Source organism: Sturnira hondurensis, unplaced genomic scaffold (assembly GCF_014824575.4).
Source record: "Sturnira hondurensis isolate 20B ecotype Veracruz unplaced genomic scaffold, ASM1482457v3 Scaffold0019216, whole genome shotgun sequence".
Taxonomy (NCBI): Eukaryota; Metazoa; Chordata; class Mammalia; order Chiroptera; family Phyllostomidae; genus Sturnira; species Sturnira hondurensis.
In genome coordinates, this window is record NW_028091847.1 from 6,163,424 (window position 1) to 6,189,011 (window position 25,588).

The window sequence follows — 25,588 nt, forward strand, 5'->3', positions numbered from 1 at the left end:
AAGCAGCTAAAATGCTAACAGGAACACTGGTCATCTTACATGTCAGAAAAATTAGGAAAACAAGAGGTGGGGCACCAAGTGCTGCCAGAGTGACTGGAAACCCTAGAGAAAGCCAGAGAAAGGGAAGCCCCAATTCTGTGTTTAAACTCAGTGCATGTCTCTGGCTGACCCCTGAACCATCTTTGAAGGGGAAAACTAAAGCAGCTTTCAACTAAGATTTACATTACTGAACAAAACTGAGATTGAACTCACTGCCCTCTTGCAGATTTGACAGTCTGCAATTTGAGTCTAACTCAGTTAATTGCTTGTTAAAAAATAAAAACATCAACTCTTTCTAAGCAATATAACAGAATCCAGAGTGCAACATACTATTCACAGTACCCAGGATATAATCTAAATTACTTGACATATAAAGTCACGAAAATGAGTCCTTCTCAAGGGAAAAGAAATCAGCAGAGGTCAATCTTGAAACAACTCAGATGTTGTTTTATTGGATAAAATTGTAAAGCAAATAGAATTATGTTAAGTGAAGTAAAGAAATTGGCATTCACAATCAATGAAACATGAGAAATCTCGACAGAGACAAAATGCACACACACCGCCCCCAAAAAAAGAAAAAGAAATTTTAGAACAAAAACACAATTTCTGAAATGACAAAATTCACTGGATAGGCTTAAGAGTAGAATGAACAGAAGAGAGGAAAAGTCAGTGAACTTTAAGATAGAGCAATAGAAATCATTCAATTTGAAGAAAATAAGATTGAGTATTACACCAAGTGAAAGAAGCCAGTTATAAAAAACCACATATGTACAGTTTCATTTACAGGAATACAGAATACGCAAATTATGGAGACAGAAAGTAGTTTAGATTGTACAGGACTAGGAGGCAGGTGGAAGGTACTGCGCTAAAGGGTTCTGACTTCTTTCTGGGCAGATGAATGTGTTCTAAACTTAGACTGTGGTGATGATTGTACAACTCTGAAAATAAATAAACACTGAAATGTACACTTCAAATGGGTGAATTTTATGGCATGTTAATTATATCTAAAATTTAAGACTATTGAAGAAATAAACAAATAAACAAAGCCTCTCTCACATCGATGTTTCTCTCTCTAAAATCATAAAAACAAATCCTTCAGTGAGGATTTAAAATAAATAACTAGATAACAATAAAATAATCCATGCCATCTTTCCTCTTGAAGGTTCTAGTCTCAACAACAAATACAATACATTAAAATTGACCCCTCCCTTTTTTAGTTCAAACAGCCCAAAAACTCAGTTCCTAAGTATTCAACTGAATAAGCGAAAAAAAATATTCCTTTTAAAAATAGAGTATCTTTTTTTTTTTTTAAAGATTTTATTTATTTATCTTTAGAGGGGAAGGGAAGGAGAGAGGGAGAGAAACATCAATGTATGGTTGCCTTTTGAGGGTCCCCTGCTGGGAGTTGGCCTGCAGGGAACTGGCCTGCAACCCAGGCATGTGCCCTGACTGGGAATCGAACCGCGATCGTCTGAGTCGCAGGCCCGCGCTCAATCCACTGAGCTACACCAGCCAGGGCTAGAGTATCTTTTTAATACTCTAATAAAGGAGGTCTCTATTATTTGGGCATTAAAGTTGGATTAATTCAACCACTTTGAAAGTTTGTTTGTCTATTTATAAAAAAATTAAGTGAGAAATAAATGAAAAAAAAAACACCTTAAAATAGTCAGAAATGAAGAACTCATTCTGACACCCCTGCAAAATTTTCTCTAGCTGCTATAGTAGTGTTCTGTATTATCTTAAGTCTTCATTCTGCATTATAATAGTAAAATAAACATAGAAGGATCAATTTTGAGTTGAAAACATCCAAGGAATAGGGCCATTTAGAGCAACTATATAGTAAATCGTTAGGTAGAGAATTACTATCAGATTTCCCACCCCAGCCTCAAATTCTACTTAAATTTTACAAGTAGGGTTAGAGTAACTATTTCACAAGTACAGTTAATCAGTGTCCAGTACAGGGTTTAGATTTCAAAGGATACTCAGAGTTGAACACAGGTATTGTGGCTATTAATAAATCTTCACATTATCAGTAAGATCATATAAAAAAAAACCTGATGATGCTTGACTTTCAGGGAGAAGCTGGAGATAATGTCCATAATAAGACTAAAAATCCAACTTAATTTCATTTAGGTTTTCAGTCATACTAGAATCTCAATCATCTATGTAGGTAAAGTAGCAATTTCCATAGTGGGAAAGGCGGAAACAACTGTAGTATCTTAGGACCCCATTGTAAAAGGGGTTAAGGGGATAAAAGAGAACAGGCACAATCCTACCTTTCTCAAACTTAGAAAAGGCAACTGACTTGAGGCTGCATTGATGACCTTTGCATGTTCCAAGCAGCTCACCAGCTTTTACATCCCAAAATTTGGCTGATTGATCACCTGCTGCTGTAACCTATAAAAAAACATGTTATTGTAATTTAATAAAGCAACCCTTTACCCGCATCTACTCAAATTCTAACAATATAGAAGTTACTTACAAGTTTAAGTTCACCTGGGACCCAAGCCAGGTCAAAGACAGCGTTCCAGTGAGCCATCCATTCTGAACAAAGAAAATGGTGAATGTGAATGTCTAGACTATGTTCTGTGGTAGTCGTACCAATAGCAGTTTAAATGCCTTGAAAACTGTATTGAAAAGATCAGTGGTCAGCACCCTATGGGCCATTGGCCAAAGAGTATTACAATGGAGAAGGAAGATTTAAAAAACTAACATTTGATATCGAATTCCCTTCTGTGAGGTGACTAGTAATACATTCTCTAAAATGGAATCTTTCTGAAACATTTTCCATCTTAAAAATCTTCATCCTGCTTTAGACTCTCTTTCTGGAGAGAATCTAAAGCACCTCAGCTGGACATTCAAGGTGCTGCACCTTTGTCCCTTACTGCTGTCATTTTGTCCTTTATCTCTCACTGTCAAACCAAACTGGATTACTCCCTATTTCCTTATTATATCCTATTCTTTCTTATCTCTAAGTTTTTAAAAATTATTTTATTGCTGTTCAATTATATTATCTGCATTTTCCCCCCACTGGCCCCCCAACCCCCCTCCCTCCCTTATTTCCACCCTCCCCCTTGGTTTTGTCTATGTAGTAGGACAAAACTTTGTCCTTTATAGTAATTCCTGAAAACCCTTCCCTCATTATCCCCCTTTGCTAATGCTGTCCCCTCCATCTGGAGAGTCCCATACCATCTCCACTGATCTAAATACCACAGTCCAACTCAAATGCCCTACCCTGTATGAAAATTTCCCTCCCCTTCTCTAGTACATGAGTGCTTTCTCTTGTCTCCTATAGCATTTTCTTTGTATGTTTCTATCATTTACAGTCTTGGTTTTAATTTAGTTATTTCAACGGTTGACTTGTAAGTTCCAAATTGTCAGCTTCTTAAGATCAGGAAAACTCTGTTTTAAATGTGAAAGATGCTTGGTCAATATAAACATTTTAAAGCAATGCTTTCTCCCAACCACATTAAGTGTAAAAGATTTAACCCTTTTAAAGAAGAACTGTTTCTAATACTAAAATGCATTTTTCTTAATTTTCAGTAAATCACTGCCATAGTTAAAATTTATTAGGAGAAACAGCCGGATCCTTAAACAGACTTAATCAGAAATAAATATAACTGGGAATGTAGTCAAATGATAATTAACTCAATGCCTTACAAATTAAAAATGTTGAAACAAACTTTAGACTTACCTTTAACACACTTCAGACTTACCTTTAACACACTTCTTTCTATAGATTTGTGATTCTGTGTTATACAATCTAACAAACCCTTCTTCATTGGCAACTGCTAGTATATGTTTCATGTTGGGAGCTAGGTAAGAAGAACAGAATATATATAAAGAGTAACAAACATTTTAAAGCTGATTATAAAGACATTTATCTATCTATCTATCTATATAGCCTATACATAATATAGATTAATTAAAAGCTACTAGGTAAACATAAAGAATCTATTTGAAAAGAGGGAAAACGATTCTACCCACATAGCATCTGATATGGTAGAGAGGTAATTTAAAGTAAAAATTGCTTAAAATTTGCCACACTGTCTAATTTAGTAAACGACTCAAAACCATGAACATTACCCTCAGATATCTCAGCCTCTTGTTTAGAGAAGTTGTGAATGAAGAGTGGAACTTAAAACACGAGTGGTGCTGGCCAATGGCAAAAGAAGTCATGTGATATAGGCCACCAGCAGGCTGAGTCCATTTAAAATTCCCTTTCACAACCTTTGACTTTTCCTGTTTTAGAATATTAACAGCAGTAACAAGTATTTATATCACTGTTCATTTGTTTCCCAATGCATTACAGAAAAGACAGATTCACTCAGATCAAAAGTGGTATCTACTGGGCGAAACAGTTTTCATGATGGCCGAACCTTTGTCACTTTTCCCATCTTAGTTTTTTTTTAAAGTGCTATAATGGTTCTATGCTTTAGAGGAAATACATAATTATGCATAAAGATTAAGAAAGGTCTATTTCATAAATCAGGATGAACAGTTCTTAGAAAAACTCTACCACCCCTCTTACTTTTTGTGTGTGTAAAATTGATCATTTTGACCAAGCCTTGCTAGATAGTATTTTTTTTAATTTTATTTTAATTGTTGTTCAAGTACAGTTTTCTGTCTTTTACTCCCCCCCCCCCCAGTTTTTGTCCATGTGACCTTTATACTTATTCCTGTAAACCCTTCCCCTTTTCCCCTGAAATTCCCTCCCCTCTCTGGTCACTTAGACAGTAATTTTCTTACCAGTAGAGAAGGTGCATCCAAAAGGGGGAACTGGGACTCCTGTTTCTCCATAAGAAGTGTGCTCATCACTAGAGCTGCACTGATAACCAGTTAGAAGGGACTGCAGAGGATATTGTGAAGACCACCCTAAAATAAGATACAATTCCTTACAGAATTCTAATATATCATCACATTTTAGTACTGTTTGCAGAAGCACATATTTGTTTTAAAAGGCTTTATACACTTAATATAGATCTACTCACTATCTATGATCCTCTAGAATACAGTTTATGGTATTTTCCTAAGGAAGAATAAAAGGATGCTCCCAAATTCTGGTGAAGTATATAACCTTGGGCTTACCATCTAAATGGAGACTCACTAGTACATTGAAGACTGCAAAAAACAAGTGGGCTTGGCACATAAATCTTAGCTCTTCCCCCACCCTCTGGTCATGACCACAACCATTAAAACTGCCATTCTCTTCAATTAAAATTTTGTTTTTAGAGTTTCTAATGCAACCTTATTATAAACTCTTAAGTTACCAGCAATGTCATATAAAATCCAATAGTCATAAAGTTAAAGGAAACAACTTATGTCAATGTGCCTACTAGAGCCATTAACATAATCACAAATTGATAGCCCTGGCTAATAGTAGGGCCAGAAAGTCTTTAGAGGAAGTGAAATCAAACCTAAGTCTTGCAAGATGAGTGATTCATTGAATACACAAGAAGGGGGAAGAAATTCAGGGTAGCAGGAAAGTTTATTCTGCTTGGGTCAGAAACTTAATGTGCACTATGGTCTAAAAAGTTAACCATCTTCAAAGATTAATCATTTTTATATAAGGGTTGAAACATTTTAAATATATAAAAAGAACACTGATTTAATAAACTTATTGAGAACCAAATGTTTATTTAGTATAGGAGGAAACAATTAAGTTAAAACATATTGAGGCCTGTCTAAATAATGAACAAACTCTCATATTTTAGGGTACTTTCAATGCTCACTTTTCATCAAACAAGCAAACAAACAGACACAAAGCTAGAGAAGACAGCCTGACACAACCTCAGATGTTCAGAGACAACCTGAAGGAGTTAGTAGAGAACACAAAGAAATTCAATCCAGATTTAGTAACTATTCTTGAGGGTATTACCTCAGGTTCAGATGTCATTGTAAGTCAGCCATTTAAAGACCACCAAAAGGAGACTACAATAATTAGTTACATTGTAGAGTTAAAATATCCCTTCACAGAATTTAAAACAAAGCCCTGCCCTGGCTGATGCGGCTGGGTGGGCTTAGTGCCCACCTGCAAACCAAAGGGTTTTGGGTAAGATTCCCAGTCAGGACACATGCCCGGGGTTGTGGGCCAGGCCCCAGGTTGGGGGCGTGTGAGAGGCAGCCAATTGATGTTTCTCTTGCACGGTGATGTTTCTCTCCCTCTCTTGCTCTCTCCCTTCCCCTCTTTAAAAATAAATAAATAAATAAACCATTTAAAAATTTTTAAAAAATAAAACAAAGCTTCTGTTCTCAAGTTACATAAAGGTACACTTGTGGTTTGGAACTTAAAAAAAATCTAATGACTACAACACACAAATTCAACAAAACTGAATTATGAACATTTTGGTGAAATTAAAGATGATATGTATGTTATAGAGACCTAATTCTTTGCAATTAAACAGTGTCCCTCTCACCTCTGCCTCGTCACCTACAGCCTAATATCCAAGCACTAACAAATGGCCTAACGTGACTTAGTTACTAGTTAGTTCCCTCCATTTCTGCACTCCCCACAACACACACTTCTTGGGCCAGCCCCTTAAACTACCTTTGGATTCTTATTGTGCTTTGCTCTTTCCAACATGAACTTGTAATGTTTCCCCCTACAACACTCATTTGAAAAACCTATTATATACTCCATGTACCACAAATTACATGCAGATTTTTCAAGGAGTGTCTGAGGACACGAGTTTTCAGAGAATCAATTTTGTGATATTCAAATTCCATGTATATGCATTCCTAACACTGATCCGTCTGATGAGGTTAAGGCTTTTTTCTCCTCTCCCTTCATCACTGCCTTCCTTCCACTTTCAAAAGAAAGACGTTTCCATGGCCCAGGCTTACACTTTGCACTGACCTAAGGTACCAACACTTCTGTGACTCCAAATAAAAGACAACTGAATATTTCCTTTAATAAGGCACACAAACACCCATATCCATTGCTTGAAAAGATATACTTCCAATAAAAATTTTACTTTTTGCTTAGTAATTTATTGAAATTAATAATCCATATTGTTTTGACTAACCACATACTAATAACTGCAATAATTCAATCCAGAAGAACTTTTAACACAGTCTTATAATTACAGGTAATACCAATTAAAATTTTCTTACACAGAGGACTACAATAGGGTTATTAATCAACTTTTCAAGTTTACAATCAAATTACTATTAGGGTAAATTTTGGGGGCAAAATACAGCAGAAATAAATTCAAGGGCTAAAAATAACTATGCAGAATATGTAACAGTTGAATAATTAGTTCATATTTTTAAAAAATGATTGAGATGGTTATCAAATCACTACAAAATGCATTTTAAAAGAATAATGCAGTGTTTTTATTTTAAAATGTCAATATTCACAAAACAGCCAGAAAGGAAATCTTTATATTTGTTTAAACTTATGATAAAAAATTTAGATCCCAATTTAAAAATACACAGAAGAGTAATCAGATTTCCATTTTAGAAAGATCATTGGCAGCAATGTGGAGAATACCTGGAGAGGGGGAAACTAAGAGGCCATTTGGGAGACTGGCTACAGTCCAGACCAGAAGACATTAGGGCCCAATCTGAGGAAATGTGATGGTAAGCAAAGGAGAGATCATAAGATACGGTGAAGATGCAAAATCAGTAGGGAAAGAGAAGACAGGGTTAAGAGATTTTAAGAAAACTTTCTGAGTGCATATTGAGGAAAATTCCCCATTTTCCACCTTCTTACACCACACACAAGATAAACTCAAAATGGATTAAAATTAAAGGCTTTAATGTTAGACCTGAAACCATAAAAATCCTAGAAGATTTTGAAGTCAAATCTTGAACATTGCTTGTAGCAGTGTTTTATCTGATACATGTTCTCAGGCAAGGGAAACAAAAGAAAAGTAAACAAATGGGACCATATCAAACTAAAAAGTTCTTGCATAGCAAAGGAGACCATCAACAAAACAAAAAGACAACCCACAGAATGGGAGACCGTATTTGCTGATACATCTGATAAAAGGTTAATATCCAAAATTTATTAAGAACTTAACAAAACTCAAAACCAAAAAGTCAAACCAAACCAATTAAAAAATGGGCAAAGGACCTGAACAGACACTTCTCCAAAGAGGACATACAGATGGCCAATAGACATAGGAAAAGATGCTCAATGTCAGTGTCAGAATGGCCATCATCAATAAGTCAACAAACAAGTGCTGGTGAGCATGTGGAGAAAGGGGAACCTTTGCGCACTATTGGTCGGAATGCAGACTGGTGTGGCCACTGTGGAAAGCAGTATGGAGATACCTCAAAAAATTAAAAATGGATCTGCCTTTTGATCCAGCAATTTCACTTCCAGGAATTTATCCAAAGGAACCCAAAACACTAATTTGAAAGAATATAAGCACCCCTATGTTCACTGCAGCATTATTTATAATCACCAAGATATGGAAGTGGCCCAAGTGTCCATCAGTAGATTAGTGGATAAAAAAACCATGGGACATTTACACAGTGGAATTCTACTCCACTATTAAAAAAAAAAAAAAGAAAAGAAAATTTTAGCCTTTGTGACAGCATGGATGGACCTGGAGAACATCATGCTGAGTGAAATAAGCCAGTCAGAGAAAGACAGATACCATGATTTCACTCATGTGGAATCTAATGAAAACACAGAACTACCAGGCAAAACAGACAGACTCATAGATAGAAAGCAGGCTGACAGCTATGGGAGGTAGGGTTAGAGGGTGGAGGGACCAAATAAAAAGGAAAAAGGACTCATGGATATAGACAACACTGTGGTGATTGCAGGGGGCGGAGTAAGAGGGTAAAAGAAGAAACTTTAAGAAAACTTTCTGGATGTGTATCTTGAGGAAAATGGGGAAATTTTGATTAACTCTCAGGTTTCCAGCTGGGAAGACTGAGTTAAAAATAATGGAACCATAGCCAAAAATAGGTAATAGAGCAGGTGTGTGGGGGAAGTGAGTTCGGGGTTTTGGTATTGAAGTTTGAGATGCCTGTGGGACTGACCATCTAGGTAAAGACACTCATACAGGACTGAATGTAAAAGCTAGAGAAGGGAGGTTGCAGGTGGTAGTGGAAGAAGCCCTTATCATCAATGGGAGTAGATGGAAAAAGAAAAGGCATCTAGGATGGAACACCAACGTGCAAGGGGAAAGAAGATGGCCCTGTAATGTTCAGTGCACAATACATAAGAATGAATAAATTTCAGAGCCTAACATGTAACAATGAATGAGAATTTATGAATGAGAGAGGGAAAGATTGGAAGGACAGATTGGAGACTTAGAAGAAAATGTATGACAAAATCAAGGCTTGTCCCAAGTCCCCCAGATAATATTTTATCCCCCCAGAGCGGTATTTTATAAAAACTCAGGCATTTTAGCTCCAAAGACACAGCTCTTAACCACTGTGTTGTATTGCCACTCGTGACACAGAGGGTAGAGAGGTGGCTCAAGGTCCCCAGGGAGACAGAAAGAGAAGACATTTAAAGTACGATTTAAAGGGCTATCGAAGAGGAAAAAGAACCATGGGACATCCACACAATGAAATTCTACTCCACTGTAAAACAAAATTAGAAAATTTTACCCTTTGTGCATGGATGGAGGAGTGCTGGTATAAAGTTTTAGATTGGAGGCAGGAAATTGAGGGATTACTTAGTTTCCTGGAAATCCTTTTCCTAGACCAATGATTTTCAACTTTTTCATCTAATTGGCACATACAAACCAATTCACTAAAATTCTGCAGCACACCCCAAAAATATATTTTTTGCTGATCTGACAAAAAATGATATAATTTTTGATTCACTCACACCAGGCGGCTATTGTTGTGTTGGCCGTTGTCATTTCCTTATTTGACAATCTAAGGGAGAAGAGGTCAGACTCAACTAAATAGTCAGGTATTCCATGTTTCAAAAATTCTTGTGGCACACTGGTGGAAAATCACTGTCCTAGACTTATGTCTTAAATATAAAAAGTTCCCTTCTCAGCTTTCCTTTTTGTTTTCCACGTGGTTTTAAGGAGAAGGAAGACCTATCCATCTTTAAATGAATAAAATTTCATTCTATCCAAGCTTAGACTGGGTAGTAACTCCCTTATCAGAAAGTTTCAGGTTAATGACACCCAAACGGAACCTCAAAAGTCTTATTGCCAATATTTTAACTTAAGGAACCTCAAGAACTGTAGACAAGTTGGATTTTTACACACTAATATAGAAACATTCCCAAGTTACATCGTTAAAGTGAAAAACAAAACATCATGATACCATTTCTCTAAATAACAATACCACCTCTGGCCTCTAAAACCATTTGGAAAATATACTTCAATCTATTTAACAGTCATCATCTCGGGGGGTGGGGTAATGGACACTTTTCACTCTATAATTTCAAATTTTCATGCATATGAAGTAATCAAGGAGAAAAAAAATCTTCCTGACCATGCCAGAAGCAGATGTTCTGTCTTCTCTGCTTGACCGAGTTCCTTAACAGCGGGTCGCATTCACCGGTGTCAAATAAACAGAGTTCACTAAGATTCTACAACAAGTTAATTAATAGGAATCTCTTCGATCTCACATAGCTGTCGAGAGAATCGCACTCGCCCACAAACGCACGCGTTTTGCAGTTCAAGTCTAATACATACATACGCCGTAAAGGAGGCCATTTAAATCCATTCCCTTCCTTCCGCCAGCCTACATTACAACTTTAGAAATCCAGACTACGATTAAAAGTGTCCCGAGGGCATAAAAGTGCAGCTTTCTTCATTCGTCTTTGCTAACACGAATCCACTCCGGCCGTAAGAGAACTCGGGGGCTGGGAAACAACTGGAGTCGGCCTAGGTCCGAGGTGTGGTTTAGGGGAGGCGAATCCCGCCAGCAACAAGCAGCGGTTAAGGCCGTTACTCACCATTTCTCGGGACGCCAAACTGGGGCTGTCGGAGAACCGAATTGAAGAGCATCTGGGCCGGGGAAATGGTTCAAGTGAGGAAAAATGTCGTAGATGTGTTACCAGGTTCAGCAGAAGTCGTGGCTTGCGTCCTTGTGAAGAGGACTAGTTATAGCCTCCAACTCCCGCCACTGTAAGCCCCGGCCACCAAACTCCCCGCCAAACTGACGTCACGCCCTCTGATTGGCTCCCACCGCAGCGTCCGGCGTCGTCGAGTCACTTCCCCCTCCAATCCCCGCCTCCTTTTCTCCCAGCCGCGGGAACCTAGGAGTCGAAAAGCTCACTGAGCGCCTGCGCGGGGGGCCGCGGAGGCGCTGGCGAACCGCTGGTTGATCAGGGCGCATGCGTAATACTGTTTGACAGAACGCGGAGGAAAAATCCGCGAGGTGGTGGAAGAAGATGGCGGTGTTGGAACAGAGTTTGCAATCTTTCTAAATAGGCTAGATGAGTAGCTTATTCGGGCCATGGCGTCAAATTCAACTAAATCTTTCCTGGCAGATGCCGGCTATGGCGAACAGGAGCTGGATGCTAACTCTGCCCTTATGGAATTAGACAAAGGTATTGGAAAGAGCGGGCTGAGCTGCTGTAGGGGGAAGTGGCGCCACCAGGCGGAGGTAGCCTCGGGAAGGCGGGGAAGGCGCACGCGCATAGCTTCTCCGGGCGGGCGCGTGTGCGTTTGGCGAATCTGGGAAATTGCCGCGTTGCTGGATTGGCCTTGGGCTAGTCGAACAAGTTGAGCGCTCTAGTGATGGTCCCGCTGTATTGGGAGCACAGTTCCCCCAATCATCCGAGCAGTTTTAAAAAATGCTTAATTGAAATTGTGAAGTTATTTTTTTCAGGACGTTCAGTTGAGATCACGTTTTCACCAAGAGAGAAATAATCTTGCACTGACTTTATAGCGATTTATTTGAGATCTGTAACTCTTTTTTGCAAGGTACTGGACAGATCAAATACAGCCGAGACCAAACGAAAACCATCCCCTGCTCATTTTCTGCAGACAGTTGCATGAGTTCTATTTCCTTACGGGGGCTATGAATGGACAGTTGGTGTAGTAGAAGGAGCTTTGGGGTTAGATTGACTTGAATTCCCACTTCACACATTTTATATTCTTGGACAAGTCACCTAACCGGTTTTTTTGTGTGCAGAGTGGGTACAGTACTATTGAGCTGGCAAGATTGTTGTAAATGTGAGTATGGAAGACAAGGCCAGATATTTGTCAACACAGAACTCAGGTATTAAAATGAAACCTTTGTTTCCGTGTACTACAAAGATTTTTATTGAAAGGGGAAATCATCATGATCATCATCACTGTGATTATGCTAGTTGGACCATCGTTTATTTTCATTCAGACTTCTGTATACTCATCGCTGTAGTTTCCCTTACTAATCAGTCCTTTTCTTTTTTAACTTATTTATCCAGCTTAAGATTTCATGATTCTTCAATTTATTAAGTTCATTTACATCTTTACCAGTACTTTAAATTCTCACCCAAGGTTTTATTCTAGTCATATGTGCCCAAAGACAGCCAAAACTTGCTACAGAAAGCCATAAACAGGGTGGGTGGCTATTATCAGAAGTAGTATCAAACCCCTATTTGCCTTTAAAACAGACCTACGATGCTACAGTAGGTCTGTAGCTTCGTAGGTCAAAAATTCTCCCACCTTCACTGACATTTCCAAACTTTAAGTCTTTCAGAAAAGAAGCCAGGATTTCCTGAATTTTTTGTGAAATCTCATTTTTAATATTGACATTGAATTCAAAATTTTTAAAACATGTCTATCAGATAAAATTATTCTGAGGACTAGATTCAGCAGCCTACTCTTTCCCTAACCCCTAGTATAATCAATATATGCAGGACCAGTCAAATAAGTCACAAGTGACAGAGGATAGCTTGAGGATCTAAGTGCCTACCTTCTCAACGCAGCTAAACAAGTGTGGACCCTGCCTCAAAGCTTTGGTAGGTTTGGAGTCCTAGCGTAGGTATTTTTGAAAAGGTTCACAGTGTTTCTGATGCAGAACCGGAGCTGAAAACCACTGTTCTACGAAAACATTCTGCACGTTTTAGGTGCTGAATAAATTTAGAAAAATGTGTTTTACTGCTGCCAAGTGAATTTTGAATGAATATACAATTTACAAACAACCAATTTTAGTTCTCCCTAGTCTACCTGCATGTTGCAGCTGAATTAAGCACTGTTTAACACCAGGCACTGAAAAGGAAGAGAGCTCTGTTTGGTGGGAGAATAAGAAGTAAAATGTAGAAAAAGCATCCCATTCCTCCGCTTCAATCTCTGACTTTATAGTGGCAGTCTGGTCATTGGACTTACAATCAGGTCATTCTTCCTCAGGTTGCTTGTAGCTAATAATATAAATAAAGCAAATAACCCCTTAGACCAAGATCTGATTGTGCTGTGTACCTCTTTTCAGGTGCTTGGTTTATCATGGAGTTGAAACTGGCCTAGAGCAAGTAAGATGGGTGCAATCCTGCTCCAGGCCAAGATTATTGCTAAATAATAGGCCTTAATGCATTTCTCTCTTCCTTTGCACCCTGCTTTCTGTCCCTTGGAGCCAGCCTAACTTGTCATTTCCTTTCTCCTAAGGCTCTTACTTCAGAAATAAGCAAGAAATTTACTGTTTAGCTTATTTACTTTGATGGTCCGGTTAGAGGAATGTGGGCTTACTTTATCTTCAAGAAAGAAGATTTGGAAATGCTAGAGAGGTCAAAACATTTCTCTGTCTGTATTCAAAATTACCTTTGGTACATTTTAAATTAGCCTGTTTAAACAAACCAATGTGGCCTGTGGTTGTTTTTCAAGGAGAAGTAACAGAGCGTATTCTGTTGGGAGACTCCCTCTACGTGGAGGGACTGCTTCCTCCTTTACCTCTTTTATTCCATTCAAGGTTAACTTATTACAAACAAAACTTTACTGTCGTTAGCCTCTAACTCAACTACAGGCAGTGAGGAGAGGAGGAAAAAAAGCCAATTACTGCAGATGTTCCCACCCCCTTCCCTAGCACGTATACATGAGCACACACCTGTTCCTTCTCTTCCCCTCAGCTCATCCTCAGACATGCCTTTCGCTTCCCCGCTTCCCTGTGTCCTTCACTGCCCTAGCTGTGTGTCCCCTCATTTTCATGTCAGGTCTTTAGAAAAGCCTGTAAGGCTGCATGAGCCACTGTCAGTCACTTAGTATAACCCCGTTGACATTATGTTTGGCCGGAAGAAGACTCTAGAGCTTCAGTGACAGTTCTTTTGTACATACAGAACAAAAGAAGGACCTTTTTTGTGTGTGGGGAAGGAGCAGGCAAAGAAGACTTATGTTCTAAATATCTTAATTAGGAATATGAATTAATTTTGAATTGATTTTTATAGAAACTTCTATCATAAGCAGTTATTAGATTCTAGAGTGCTATGAAAGCTGAGAGTGATATTTTTTTTCTGTGAGGAAATATGTTCCAAGTCAAGTGCTAATGTGAATGCATTTACAGAATGTAATCCATTAGTGAATTATTGAAATTGCCTATGCACATTTACTTTCTGGTTATCTTTTCTGATGAAACATAGTGACAACTAGTAAAAAGCTTTCAGATAAACATTTTTTAAGAGTTTATTTATTTATTTGAGGGGAAGGGGAAGGGAGGAAGAAAGAGAGGGAGAAAAACATCCATTAGTTGCCTCTCACACGGCCTACTGGGGACCTGACCCACAACCCAGGCACATACCCTGACTGGGAATCGAACCAGCGACCTTTTGGTTTATAGACCAGTGCTCAAACCATTGAGCCATACCAACCAGGGCAAGACAAACATTTTGTTTGTCATTATTTAATGATGAGCAAAAGGTCACTGAACAGTGATATTGTAAGGCACTTGTTCTTACGTCGATAAGGTCAGCATTTTGTGAATGGTAAAATACTTGTAAAGAAATATTTGAACCTGATGCTGTTAATTCCACATCAAGATACTCATTCTTAATGACTTTTTTTGCCTTGACTGTGGCTCAGTGGGTTGCGTGTTGTCCCACAAAGCGAAAGGTTTCCAGTTTGATTCCAGTCAGGACACATGCCTGGGTTGCAGGCTAGGTCCCCAGTTGGGAGTCCACGAGGAGAAACCAGTGATGTTTCTCTCGCACGTCAGTGTTTCTCTCCCTCTCTTTCTTCCTCCCTCTGCTCTCTCTGAAAATAAATAAATAAAATCTTTAAAAAATAATAATTTTTTAAAGGATGGAACATTAACTCTTGTTGTTTTTTCTTTTAACTTTTATTAAATTTGTTGGGGTGATATTGTTTAATAAAATTATAGGTTTCAGGTGTACAATTCTATATTACCTAATTTGTATATATTTTAAATTGTATTTATTGAATTTTAGAGAAAGAGGAAGGGGGAGAGAGAAAGAAAGAGAAATATCAATTTGTTTCACTTAGGCATTTGTTGATTGATTCTTACATGTTCTCTGACTGGGGATTGAACCTGCAAACTTGGTGTACTGGGACTATGCTGTTACCAACTGAACTATCCTGTCAGGACCCACCTTCATATTGCATTGTGTGTTCAACACCCAAAGTCAAGTTTCCCACTGTTACAATTTATCCCACTTTTACCCTTTTCTACCACCTCCCACTCCCCTCTGATAATCACTGTACTCTTGTCTCTGCCCATGAGTGGGTTTTTTTGGCTTAATTCCTTCACCTTAACTCCCATCCCCTCTCACAACTGTCAGTGTGTTCTCTGTATCTATGAGTCTCTTTCTATTTTGTTAGTTCATTTTGTTTATTAGATTCTACATTTAAGTGGCATCATGGAGTATTTATCTTTCTCTGATTGGGTTATTTCACTTAGCATAATGCTCTCCAGATCCATTCATCCTGTTGCAAAGATAAGATTTGATCTTCTGTGGTTCCGTATAAATTTTTGGAATATATGTTTTAGTTCTGAGAAATATGTCATTGGTATCTTGAACAGAATTGCATTGGATTTATAGATTGCTGCAGGTAGTGTGAACATTTAATTCTTCCTATCCATGAATATAGTATATGCTTCTATGTGTTCGTATCTTTTTTCAGTTTCTTTATTCAGTGTATTATAATTTTTCCAAGTACAAGTTTTTTACATCCTTGGTTAAATTTATTCCTAGGTATTTTATTATTTTTTTGATGCAATTGTAAATGGGATTGTTTTCTTAGTTTCACTTTTTGATAGTTCATTATTGGTATATAGAAATGCAACTGGTTTCTGGATATTCTCACTATGTACAGTATTGTGTCATCTGCAAATAATGACAGTTTTACTTTTTTCTTTACATTTTGGATGTCTTTTATTTCTTCTTGTCTGATTGCTGTGGCTAGGACTTCTAGTACCTTGTTGAATTAGAGTGGTGAAAGTGGACAGCCCTGTCTTTTCCTGATCTTAAGGGAAATACTTTTAGTTTTTCCCTGTTGAATATGATGTTGATGTAGGCTTGTCATATAGGGTCTTTATTATGTAGATAGAGGTAGGTTCCCTCTGTTCTAAAGTTTTATCCTAAATGGGTGCTTAATTTTATCAAATGCTTTTTCTGCATCTATTGATATGGTCATGTGATTTTAACCTTCATTTTGTTTATGTGGTGTATCGCATTTATTGATTTGTGGGTATTATACCGAACATTGCATTCCCGGAAAAAAATCCCACTTGATCATTTAGCCTACCCTGTGTCTTTTTGTTGGGGCATTTAAGCCATTTACATTTAAAGTGATTATTGATAGATACATCTTAATGTCATTTTATTTTTATAACTATTTCTGGGGTTTTTTCTTCTTAAAGTAGACCCTTTAACACTTCTTGTATACTGATTTGGTGGTAATGAACTCCGTTAGCTTGGTCTTTTCTGGGTAGCTCTTTATTTCCCCCTTAAATTTTAAATGATAGCCGTGTTGAGTAAAGTAGTCTAGGTCATAGGTCCTTGCTTTTTGTCACTTTTAATATTTCATGGCAGTCCCTTCTGGCCTGAAATGCTTCCACTGAAAAATCAGCTGACAGTCTTATAGGAGCTCCCTGGTAGGTAACTAACTGTCCAGAGCCACACAAGTCAGTCTGTCTCAGATTCTGCCTAGCCCCCTTGAGGAGCCTATGCTCAGCAAGGTGGCGCCACTGAGATCCTACAGGGAGTGTTTTGTGGGTCTCCTGTGAGAGGGAGGCACCAGTCAGGTTTATGGGAAAGCAGGGGGAATGGCCCTCACCCCAAAGCCACACAACTCATCACTGACACCCCCTGAGACTGCTCGGATCTCTACACTCTAGCCCAGACAGCTGACTCCTCAGCAGGTTGCAAACTCCACAGGGTGGGGTGACAGAGAGTCTAGAGGGTGGGGCTGTTGTGCATGCTCAGGCTAATGCTGGGAGGAGGGGAGTACTCTGCCAGGGAAAGAGGGTGTCTGTGGTGTGGGAGAGGTATTCAGCACAGGGATCCTGTCGGCCATCCTCCCTGTCCTCTCCCCAGAGCCACAGACCCCAGTCTCTCCCTGAGTCTAGTTTGCTTCACTGTCCACTGGAATCCAGGGTGAGTGGTTGTGAGGGAGATTTTGTGTATTGGCCCTTTAAGAGGCACCTGTGTCTCTAGCAGGCTCCTGTCTCTCCCTGGTGAACAGAATCCCCTCTGATTTGCACAGCCGGGTGTTATTATAGGCACTTCTTCCTGGCTCTTGTTCTCTGGGCTGGGGAGCCCTGTGTGGGGTTGAGACCCCTTGCTTCTCAGGGGGAGCTTTTGTAGCTGAGATACCCACCCAGAATCTCAGCCACTGCCTGTGGGAACAGCACCAGCCTTTTTCTCCTACCTGTCTTGATGTGGCTTCTCTAAGTCCTTGGTTATAAGACTTCTATTCAGCTAGTCTTCAGTTGGTAATTCAGGTTGATTATTATATAATTTTTAAAATATTTTATTTATTTATTTTTAGAGAGAGGGTACGGGAAGGAGAAAGAGTGGGAGAGAAACATCAATGTGTGGTTGCCTCTCATGTGTCCCCTACTGGGGACCAGGCCTGCAACCCAGACATGTGCCCTGACTGGGAATCGAACCAGCAATCCTTTGCTTCACAGGCCCGTGTTTAATCCACTGAGCTACACCAGCCAGGGCTGATTGTTCTATGTTTTAGTTGTAATTCTGGTTTAGTCCTGGGAGGAGGTCAGTGGTCCTGACACCTACTCTCCTATCACCTTGGATCCCCCTTTTTGATTTTTAAAAAATTAGATTTATTGAGGCATAATTTGTAAATAACAGTATTTACCCAGTATGTGCAATCATGAAGCCACTACCACAGTCAAGACGTGGAATACTCCCATCGCTCCAAAACCCTGCCCTGTGCTCCTGTACAGTCAGTCCCTTCTCTCTTGCTTCTGGGAACCACTGGTCTGTTTTCTGACCCTATAGTTTTGCCTTTTTCACAATGTCACATGAAATAGGATCATACAGTATATAGTCTTTTGGGTTTCACTTCTTTCATTTATCAGAGTGATGTTATTGCATGAATTGGTGATTCATTACATTTTATTGCTTAGTAGCAGTCCATTATATTGGATATACCACATTTTGTTTATTCATTTACCAGTTGAAGGACCTTTGGGTTGTTTCCATTAGGGGGTTATCGTGAATAAAGCGGCTGTGAGCATTTGTATATATATCTTTGTGTGTGTTTTCATTTCACTTGGATAAGTATTAGAAGTAGGATTACTGAGTGTATAGAATGTGTTTGCCTTGATAAGAAACAACTTTACTGTTTTCCAAAGACGTGTATAGTTTTGCATTTCTTCCAGCAGTGTATCAGGCTTAGTTGCTCCATATTCTCATTAGCATTTGATATTGTTGGTCTTTTAAAATGTTTTGTTATTCTAGTAGTCATGTAGTGGTATCTTACTGTGTTTTTTAATTTGCATGTTCTTGATGACTAGCAATGTTGATATCTGTTCATATGCCTTTCATGTTTCCTCTTTAATGAAATTTCTTTTGAAATCTAGCCCGTTTAAAATACTGGGTTGCTTACTGAGTTATTATCATAAAGGATTAAGTCCTTTATGATACACAATACTTGTTTTGGAAATATTTTCTTCCTGTATGTGATTTGTCTTTGGGGACGCTTGACATTATCTTTTGAAAAGTTTTTAATTTTTTAAAGTATGTTTTATTGATTATGCTATTACAATTGTCCCATTTTTTCCTCCCCCTTATTGTCCTCTGCCCTGCACCCAGTGTCCCACCAGTATTCCCCCACATTAGTTCATGTCCGTGGGTCATACATATAAGTTTTTTGGCTTCTCTATTTCCTGTATATTATTACCCTTCCCCTGTCTATTTTGTACCTACCATTTATGTTTCATATTCCCTGTACCTTTTGCCTCGTTCTCCCCACTCCATCTTCCTACTGATAACCCTCCATGTGATCTCCATTTCTGTGATTCTGTTTTTGTTCTATTGTTTGCTTTTAGTTTGTTTTTATTTTTGTTTTAGGTTTGGTTGCTGATAGTTTTGAGTTGTAATTTTACTCTTCATATTTTTGATCATCTTCTTTTTCTTAGATAAGTCCCTTTAACATTTCATATAATAAGGGCTTATTGGTGATGAACTCCTTTAACTTGACCTTATCTGGGAAGCACTTTCTCTGCCCTTCCATTCTACATGACAGCTTTGCTGGATAGAGAGAGTCATGTTGAATGTAGGTCCTTGCCTTTCATGACTTGGAATACTTCTTTCCAACCCTTCTTGCCTGCAAGGTTTGTTTTGAGAAATCATCTGACAGTCTTATGGGAACTCCTTTATAGGTAACTTCTTTTCTCTTGCTGCTTTTGAGATTCTCTCCTTATCGTTCATCTTCATATAATTATGCTGTGTCTTGGTGTGTGCTTCCTTGGATCCAACTTCTTTGGGACTCTTTGAGCTTCCTGAACTTCTTGGCAGTCTATTTCCTTTGCCAGATTAGGGAAATTCTCCTTCATTATTTTTTCAAATAAGTTTTCAATCTCTTGCTCTTGTTCTTCTCCTTCTGGCCTATGATTTGGATGTTGGAACATTTAAAGTTGTCTTGGAGGTTCCTAATTAAGCCTCTTTTCATTTTTTTGAATTTGTATTTCATTCTTTTCTGGGTGAATGTTTTTTTTAAAATATTTATTTATTTATTTATCTTTAGAGGGGGAGGGAAGGAGAGAAATATCAATGCATGGTTGCCTCTCATGTGTCCCCTGCTGGGAACTGGCCTGCAACCCAGGCATGTGCCCTGACTGGGAATTGGACCATGATCGTGTGGTTCGCAGGCCCGCGCTCGATCCACTGAGCTACACCAGCCAGGGCTGAGTGTTTATTTCTTCTGCTCCAAATCATTGATTTGAGTCCTGATTTCCTTTCTTTCACTTCCATATAGTTCGACTTTCTGGCAGTTGTGGTTTTTTGTTGTTGTCCTTCTTTTGGTTGTGTGAGGAAGCAAAGTGTATCTACCTGCACCTGCATCTTGGCCAGAATTTGAAAAGTTTTTAATTTTTATGGCATCTAGTTTATCACTTTTTTATTTTATGGTTTGTGCTTTCTGTGTTTTCTCTAAGAATTCTTTGCCAAGCCCATAAAGATTTATCCTGTATTTTCTTCTATGCTGTTTATAATTATAGCTCTTACATTTCAGTTATTGTTCTTTCTGGGTTGATTTTTGTATTTGGTGTTAGGTTAAAGATTAAGAGTGTTTTGCTTTTGGATATCTAGTTGTTCCAGAACCATTTGTTAAAAAGATTATCTTTTGCTTATTTATGGAATCATCTTGGCACTTTTGTTAGATCATTGGTTTGGGACCTTTCTTTTTCCCTAACGTAAGCCTTTGCTAACTGATGATCGTTAGCACCAATTCAGTACCAGCAGAATCTCCAATCTGGAGTATGGTGAGGAAGGAAACTTCATTCATTGCACACAGCTCAGTAGTGATACAGCACAGCTATGGAACAGCTCAATTATGAGACAGCATGACTGTCAGGCAGCCCTAGGGTGACTTGGAACGGTGGCCCTCTGGTTTCACTATATTGGGGATGGGATAATTTGCATTTTTAGTCTTGGATGGAAAGGCATGGTGCACTCCCCAAGCCAGAGAGGAGTCGACTTGTATATTGAGAGGGACCCAGCCCTGGTCCCTGATTGGTATGTTCTCATGCACATTCGGACTCCAAATCCTGACAGTTTGATTGGTCTAAAAAGCATTGTCCTGATGGGTTGGAGTGGGGCTGCTCTGATTGGTTGGTGAAGATGCCAGTGGGGATCTAGTCACACAGCTTCATACGGACAGGGGATGTCTCAGTCCTGTTGGTTAAAATATCATTTCAGGAGTTAACCTTAAAAGGAGTTAAAAGGTTAACTCCTTTTAAGTGTTAGCTCAGACAGCAAGAACACAATGTAGACAGGCAGTTGAGTGCAGGTTTCTCCCTGAAGTGCAGCCTGAGTGCAGTATGAGAGGCCTTTGTTTAGCAACGGTTGCTAGAGTGTTTCTAAATTTGAGCCCAGTTGGCCACCCAAGACCTTCTTGGTAGGTATCTTCTTTCTTGGAGTCAACACATTGAATGTTCCTTGAAGCACTACTTTATCTGCATCCCACAGATTGGGATACTTTTAATTTAGTTCAGGATAATTTCCTAATTTTCCTTCTGATTACCTCTTTCATTCATGGGTTATTTAGAAATGTGTTATATATTTTCACATTTTTTTCTCTTATTGAGTCCTGCTTTAATCAATCAGAGATCACACATGGTATGATTGTAGCCCTTTTAAATTTCTAAAAAAGATTTGAGGAAGAGTGGGAGAAAAAGAGGGAGAGAAACATCAATCAGTTGCCTCTCGCACACACCCCAACCTGGGGCAGTACCCACAAGCTAGGCATATACCCTGACCGGGAGTCAAACCTGTGACCTTTCAGTTGTAGGACAATGCTCCAACCAACTGAGCCACACCAGCCAGGGCCTTTCCCATTGTCCTTTATCTAAAAGTGACAATATACCAAATTATTATTTTATATGCCATTTATATTTTTAAAAAGGTAATGAATTACAGTTGCACTTTACCCTATTGTTAAGAATTATTTTACTGCATATATAATGTTACTGGATAATACTGTGTTAGTATTTCTTGGTTTTGCCTTATTATAGTCACAAACCCATAAGCTATTCTGTTTTTATGTTTTTCATAGGTCTAAGGTCTGGCAAACTTGGTGAACAATGTGAAGCAGTTGTTCGCTTTCCCAGGCTCTTTCAAAAGTATCCATTCCCTATTCTCATCAATTCTGCATTCCTGAAGTTAGCTGATGTTTTCAGAGTTGGGTAAGTCTGTTTGAATCCATGGTATCCCAAAGTACGTTGTTTGTATCTTTGTTTTGTTTTGTGGCCTTTATTCTCTTTGACTCGTAGGACTTCTGCGTGTTGGTTACCATGTTAGTGGACACACAGGGTAGTGTGTAATACTTTTTGGTGGAAGACTTAATGCCATTTTAAGCAAAATTGAAGGGTGTAAACTAGAGAGTACTTATTTCTTTGGGTAACAGGATAAATCAAATTAAGACAACCTTAATATGTTATTATGTATTTTCAAAATACCTGTGGCTTTGTACTGATTATTTGGAGAAGTTGTTGGTTTTATAGCTTATTTTATAACAGATTACACGTTACTGCGAAGTGCCTGGAACATGTAAGCACTGCATAAAATACCCATTTCTCTTTTTTTTCCCCCCAGCAATCCTGGCTCATTTCTTTCTACCATTCTCCAAGCGCTCATGTGGTTACACACACACCAGCTCAGACCTGAAGGAGAAAAGATGTTGTAGAATTAGCTCGAGAGAGGAGGAAGACAGTCTGACCTCCCGGCCTTGGTTAGAATGTGATGAGGTTCAGTTCTGCCCCAGGGCTGCTTGTGTTGCCGCCGCTTTGGTGTCTTGCAGCAGGACTGCAGTCTTGCCGACCGCTTGTGCTTGGTACCCACCTGAAACGCTATAGACAGGGACGCTTAGTGACGAGACAAATGAGATTGAAAACATCTGCCAGGGCTACAAATGGAATATTAGTAATGTCATTTGGATTCCTAACTAAATATTACTTTCCTAAAATGGTCTCATTTATTTTATCTGTTTGTTTTTTTTTTTTGTAGAAACAATTTCCTGAGGCTCTGTGTTCTTAAAGTTACTCAACAAAGTGAGAAGCATTTGGAGAAGATTCTAAATGTGGATGAATTCGTGAAGAGAATTTTTTCTGTGATTCATAGTAATGATCCTGTAGCGAGAGCCATCACACTCCGGTATATTGCGTTGCTATTATGATTCACCACAAGATGTTTGAGTTATAATTACGTAACCAATATATTTACCTTTTCATTTTGAATATTCAGAATTTATTTTTTTCATCTAGGACTCAATGAATGCAAAAATGTCATAACTGTTCTAACCTATAAATGCTCCTTAGTTATCCCCTATGATATTGTTTTGGTTGTACGTTGTTGCCTGACTTGCTTTTGGAACATTGTGTAGGTAGCTCTTTAGATCCTAAGAGCTAGGATCTAAGTGTAGCTTAGCTTTAGCTTATTTTGACCTTCCTGATCTTGTTCTTACTGTTTTGTGTCAGTTTCCTGTATTCATCTGTAGTTACCCACTCATTTTTGTATACAATAATTTATATTTGAACTCCTTGGAGAATGCCAGATGTAACCACTATAGTTTCTTCAGTCTTTTCTTTCTTGGCATTTAAAATTTTTAAATTTTGTTAGAATTTAAAAAAAATTGTAAGCTTTATATGCAGCTTGAACCATGTTCTCTTTTTAGCTGTGCTGTCTGTGGAATCATGTATAATTTTGGGATTGTTTTTTTCAAAATTTATATCCCTAAATTATAGGAGTCGTTTCTTTTTTTATGTTTATGAATTTTATAATTTTTAATGCTTTTTGGTACTTTATAAGCTTTTTCAATTAATGTATATTCATTATATAATTAGATAAAACAAACTAGAGAAATGTATTAGTACATATATGCTGCCTCAAATAAAGTCCACATAAACATGAGGAGAGTCGTAAATAGCCATGTTGTATGCTGGTGCACGTGTTTTTTTTACCCTCCCCCCGAGGACATTTTTCCCACCGCTCTTATTTTTGTAGGGCTCGCTTCAGACTTGCTCTCTCCAGGCAGCACTCCTTCTGACCCCGAAGTGCAGGGGTCACTTCTCCCCAGAGTGTCCGTATTTGTATGTCGGGAACGGTTCTTCCCTCTTGTTCAGAATTAAGTACTTTTGTGGTTCGTATTTTAAAGATGTGTTATTTTTCATCCATTACTTTAGACTTAGAGATTAAAACAACAAGTGGAAGAAGAAGATGGGAAATACTCATTGCATTGGAAATGTAGTGCTACAAATTATTTCTAATATTACCAGAAATATTTCAGAAAGTAGTGTCATATGGGATTATGCTTTTGTTTTGGCTTTTTTATATTACATAGTAACAATCTGTTCACCAAGATATGTTAATATTAGCCTGGTCTAATCTTGTATAAAATACTAGCTTAATAGCCATTTGTTATTTACATATTTTGAAAAATAATCTAAGTTGTATATTTTATAAAATAATTTAATTTCAGAACTCTCTTTTCTAATTGAAATTAAATTACATATTTAGTCCATTTTAATATCTTATTTATAAGAGCTGTATTATTTGTGTCCAATCAATTATATCTCCACACAATAATTAGGAGGTGATATGTCACATTGGAGGGTAACTCAGGACATTGAGTTTGAGGAAGGTTGTCATTGTAGGAACTCTGTTTTTGTTTATTGAAATATTTTTATAGCCTTCTAAAATCCCTGTCTTTCTGCTGGGAAGATTTTTCAAGCTTACCTTTTCTATAGTTTATGTTACAAATAATAGAATTTTTCTTTTCTGAATTTATGATTTTATTATAAAACAGACTGTGGTTTTTTGTTTTTTTTTCTAATTCTTCCTTCCTCAACCTTGCAGATTCTGATATAAGTGCCAGGGAGCATCCTTTGCATGAGTTTTTTTGATTTGAGGATGGATTTGAAAATCATGGTACCAGTATTTACTGATGTTGGGAAGTCTTACTCTTTTTACTTTGTGGATGTGCTTAATACCAAAAAGTTAGACTGTTAATGCTCTGTTAAATTGGACTTCTTTATGCAGCACTAGGAAATTGATATTTTAATGCTTTAATAATTTAAAAGTTTCTTTTCTGGGTTGTGTTTGATACCTAGGATGTACTTCAAGATGATTTTTTAAAACTTTGCTTGTATTAGATAAAATCTATGTTAATTTTTCTGACGTTGAAGTATGGAATAGTGGTTAGAAGTTCAGTCACTGCTTGATTCCTAAAGTTGATGCTTTATTAACCTGAGATTATGGATTATCTACAAACCTTAGTTTTAGTAATCTGGCTTTGCCTTGCTTCTTCCTTTCCTGACCTCGACTTTGTTGTATTTTCATGCTCCTTGCTTTCTCTGTTTCTGTAGGATGTTGGGGAGTCTAGCGTCAATAATTCCTGAGAGGAAAAACGCTCATCATAGTATTCGTCAGAGTCTGGATTCACATGATAATGTGGAAGTCGAAGCTGCTGTTTTTGCTGCTGCAAACTTTTCTGCACAGTCAAAG

At 38.1% G+C, this 25,588-nt stretch overlaps 2 protein-coding genes across 3 annotated transcripts in view; one reads left to right on the forward strand and one right to left on the reverse strand.

Annotated features, from left to right (window-relative positions):
* DTL (denticleless E3 ubiquitin protein ligase adapter) overlaps window positions 1–11,098 on the reverse strand; it is a 76,466-nt gene extending 65,368 nt beyond the window's left edge. For both annotated transcript variants that reach the window (XM_037027603.1, XM_037027602.1), the window contains exons 1-5: window positions 10,925–11,098; window positions 4,789–4,914; window positions 3,756–3,854; window positions 2,522–2,583; window positions 2,316–2,436 (exon numbers count right to left, since the gene is read on the reverse strand). In XM_037027603.1, the coding sequence (XP_036883498.1) occupies window positions 2,316–2,436; window positions 2,522–2,583; window positions 3,756–3,854; window positions 4,789–4,914; window positions 10,925–10,976 (460 nt within the window). In that variant the 5' untranslated portion in view covers window positions 10,977–11,098. The remainder of the gene's footprint in view (window positions 1–2,315; window positions 2,437–2,521; window positions 2,584–3,755; window positions 3,855–4,788; window positions 4,915–10,924) is intronic.
* Window positions 11,099–11,292: 194 nt separating this feature from the next.
* INTS7 (integrator complex subunit 7) overlaps window positions 11,293–25,588 on the forward strand; it is a 63,418-nt gene continuing 49,122 nt past the window's right edge. Inside the window, exons 1-4 of the mRNA XM_037027587.1 lie at window positions 11,293–11,521; window positions 22,143–22,272; window positions 23,093–23,239; window positions 25,450–25,587. Coding sequence (XP_036883482.1) covers window positions 11,428–11,521; window positions 22,143–22,272; window positions 23,093–23,239; window positions 25,450–25,587 — 509 coding nt within the window. The 5' untranslated portion in view covers window positions 11,293–11,427. The remainder of the gene's footprint in view (window positions 11,522–22,142; window positions 22,273–23,092; window positions 23,240–25,449; window position 25,588) is intronic.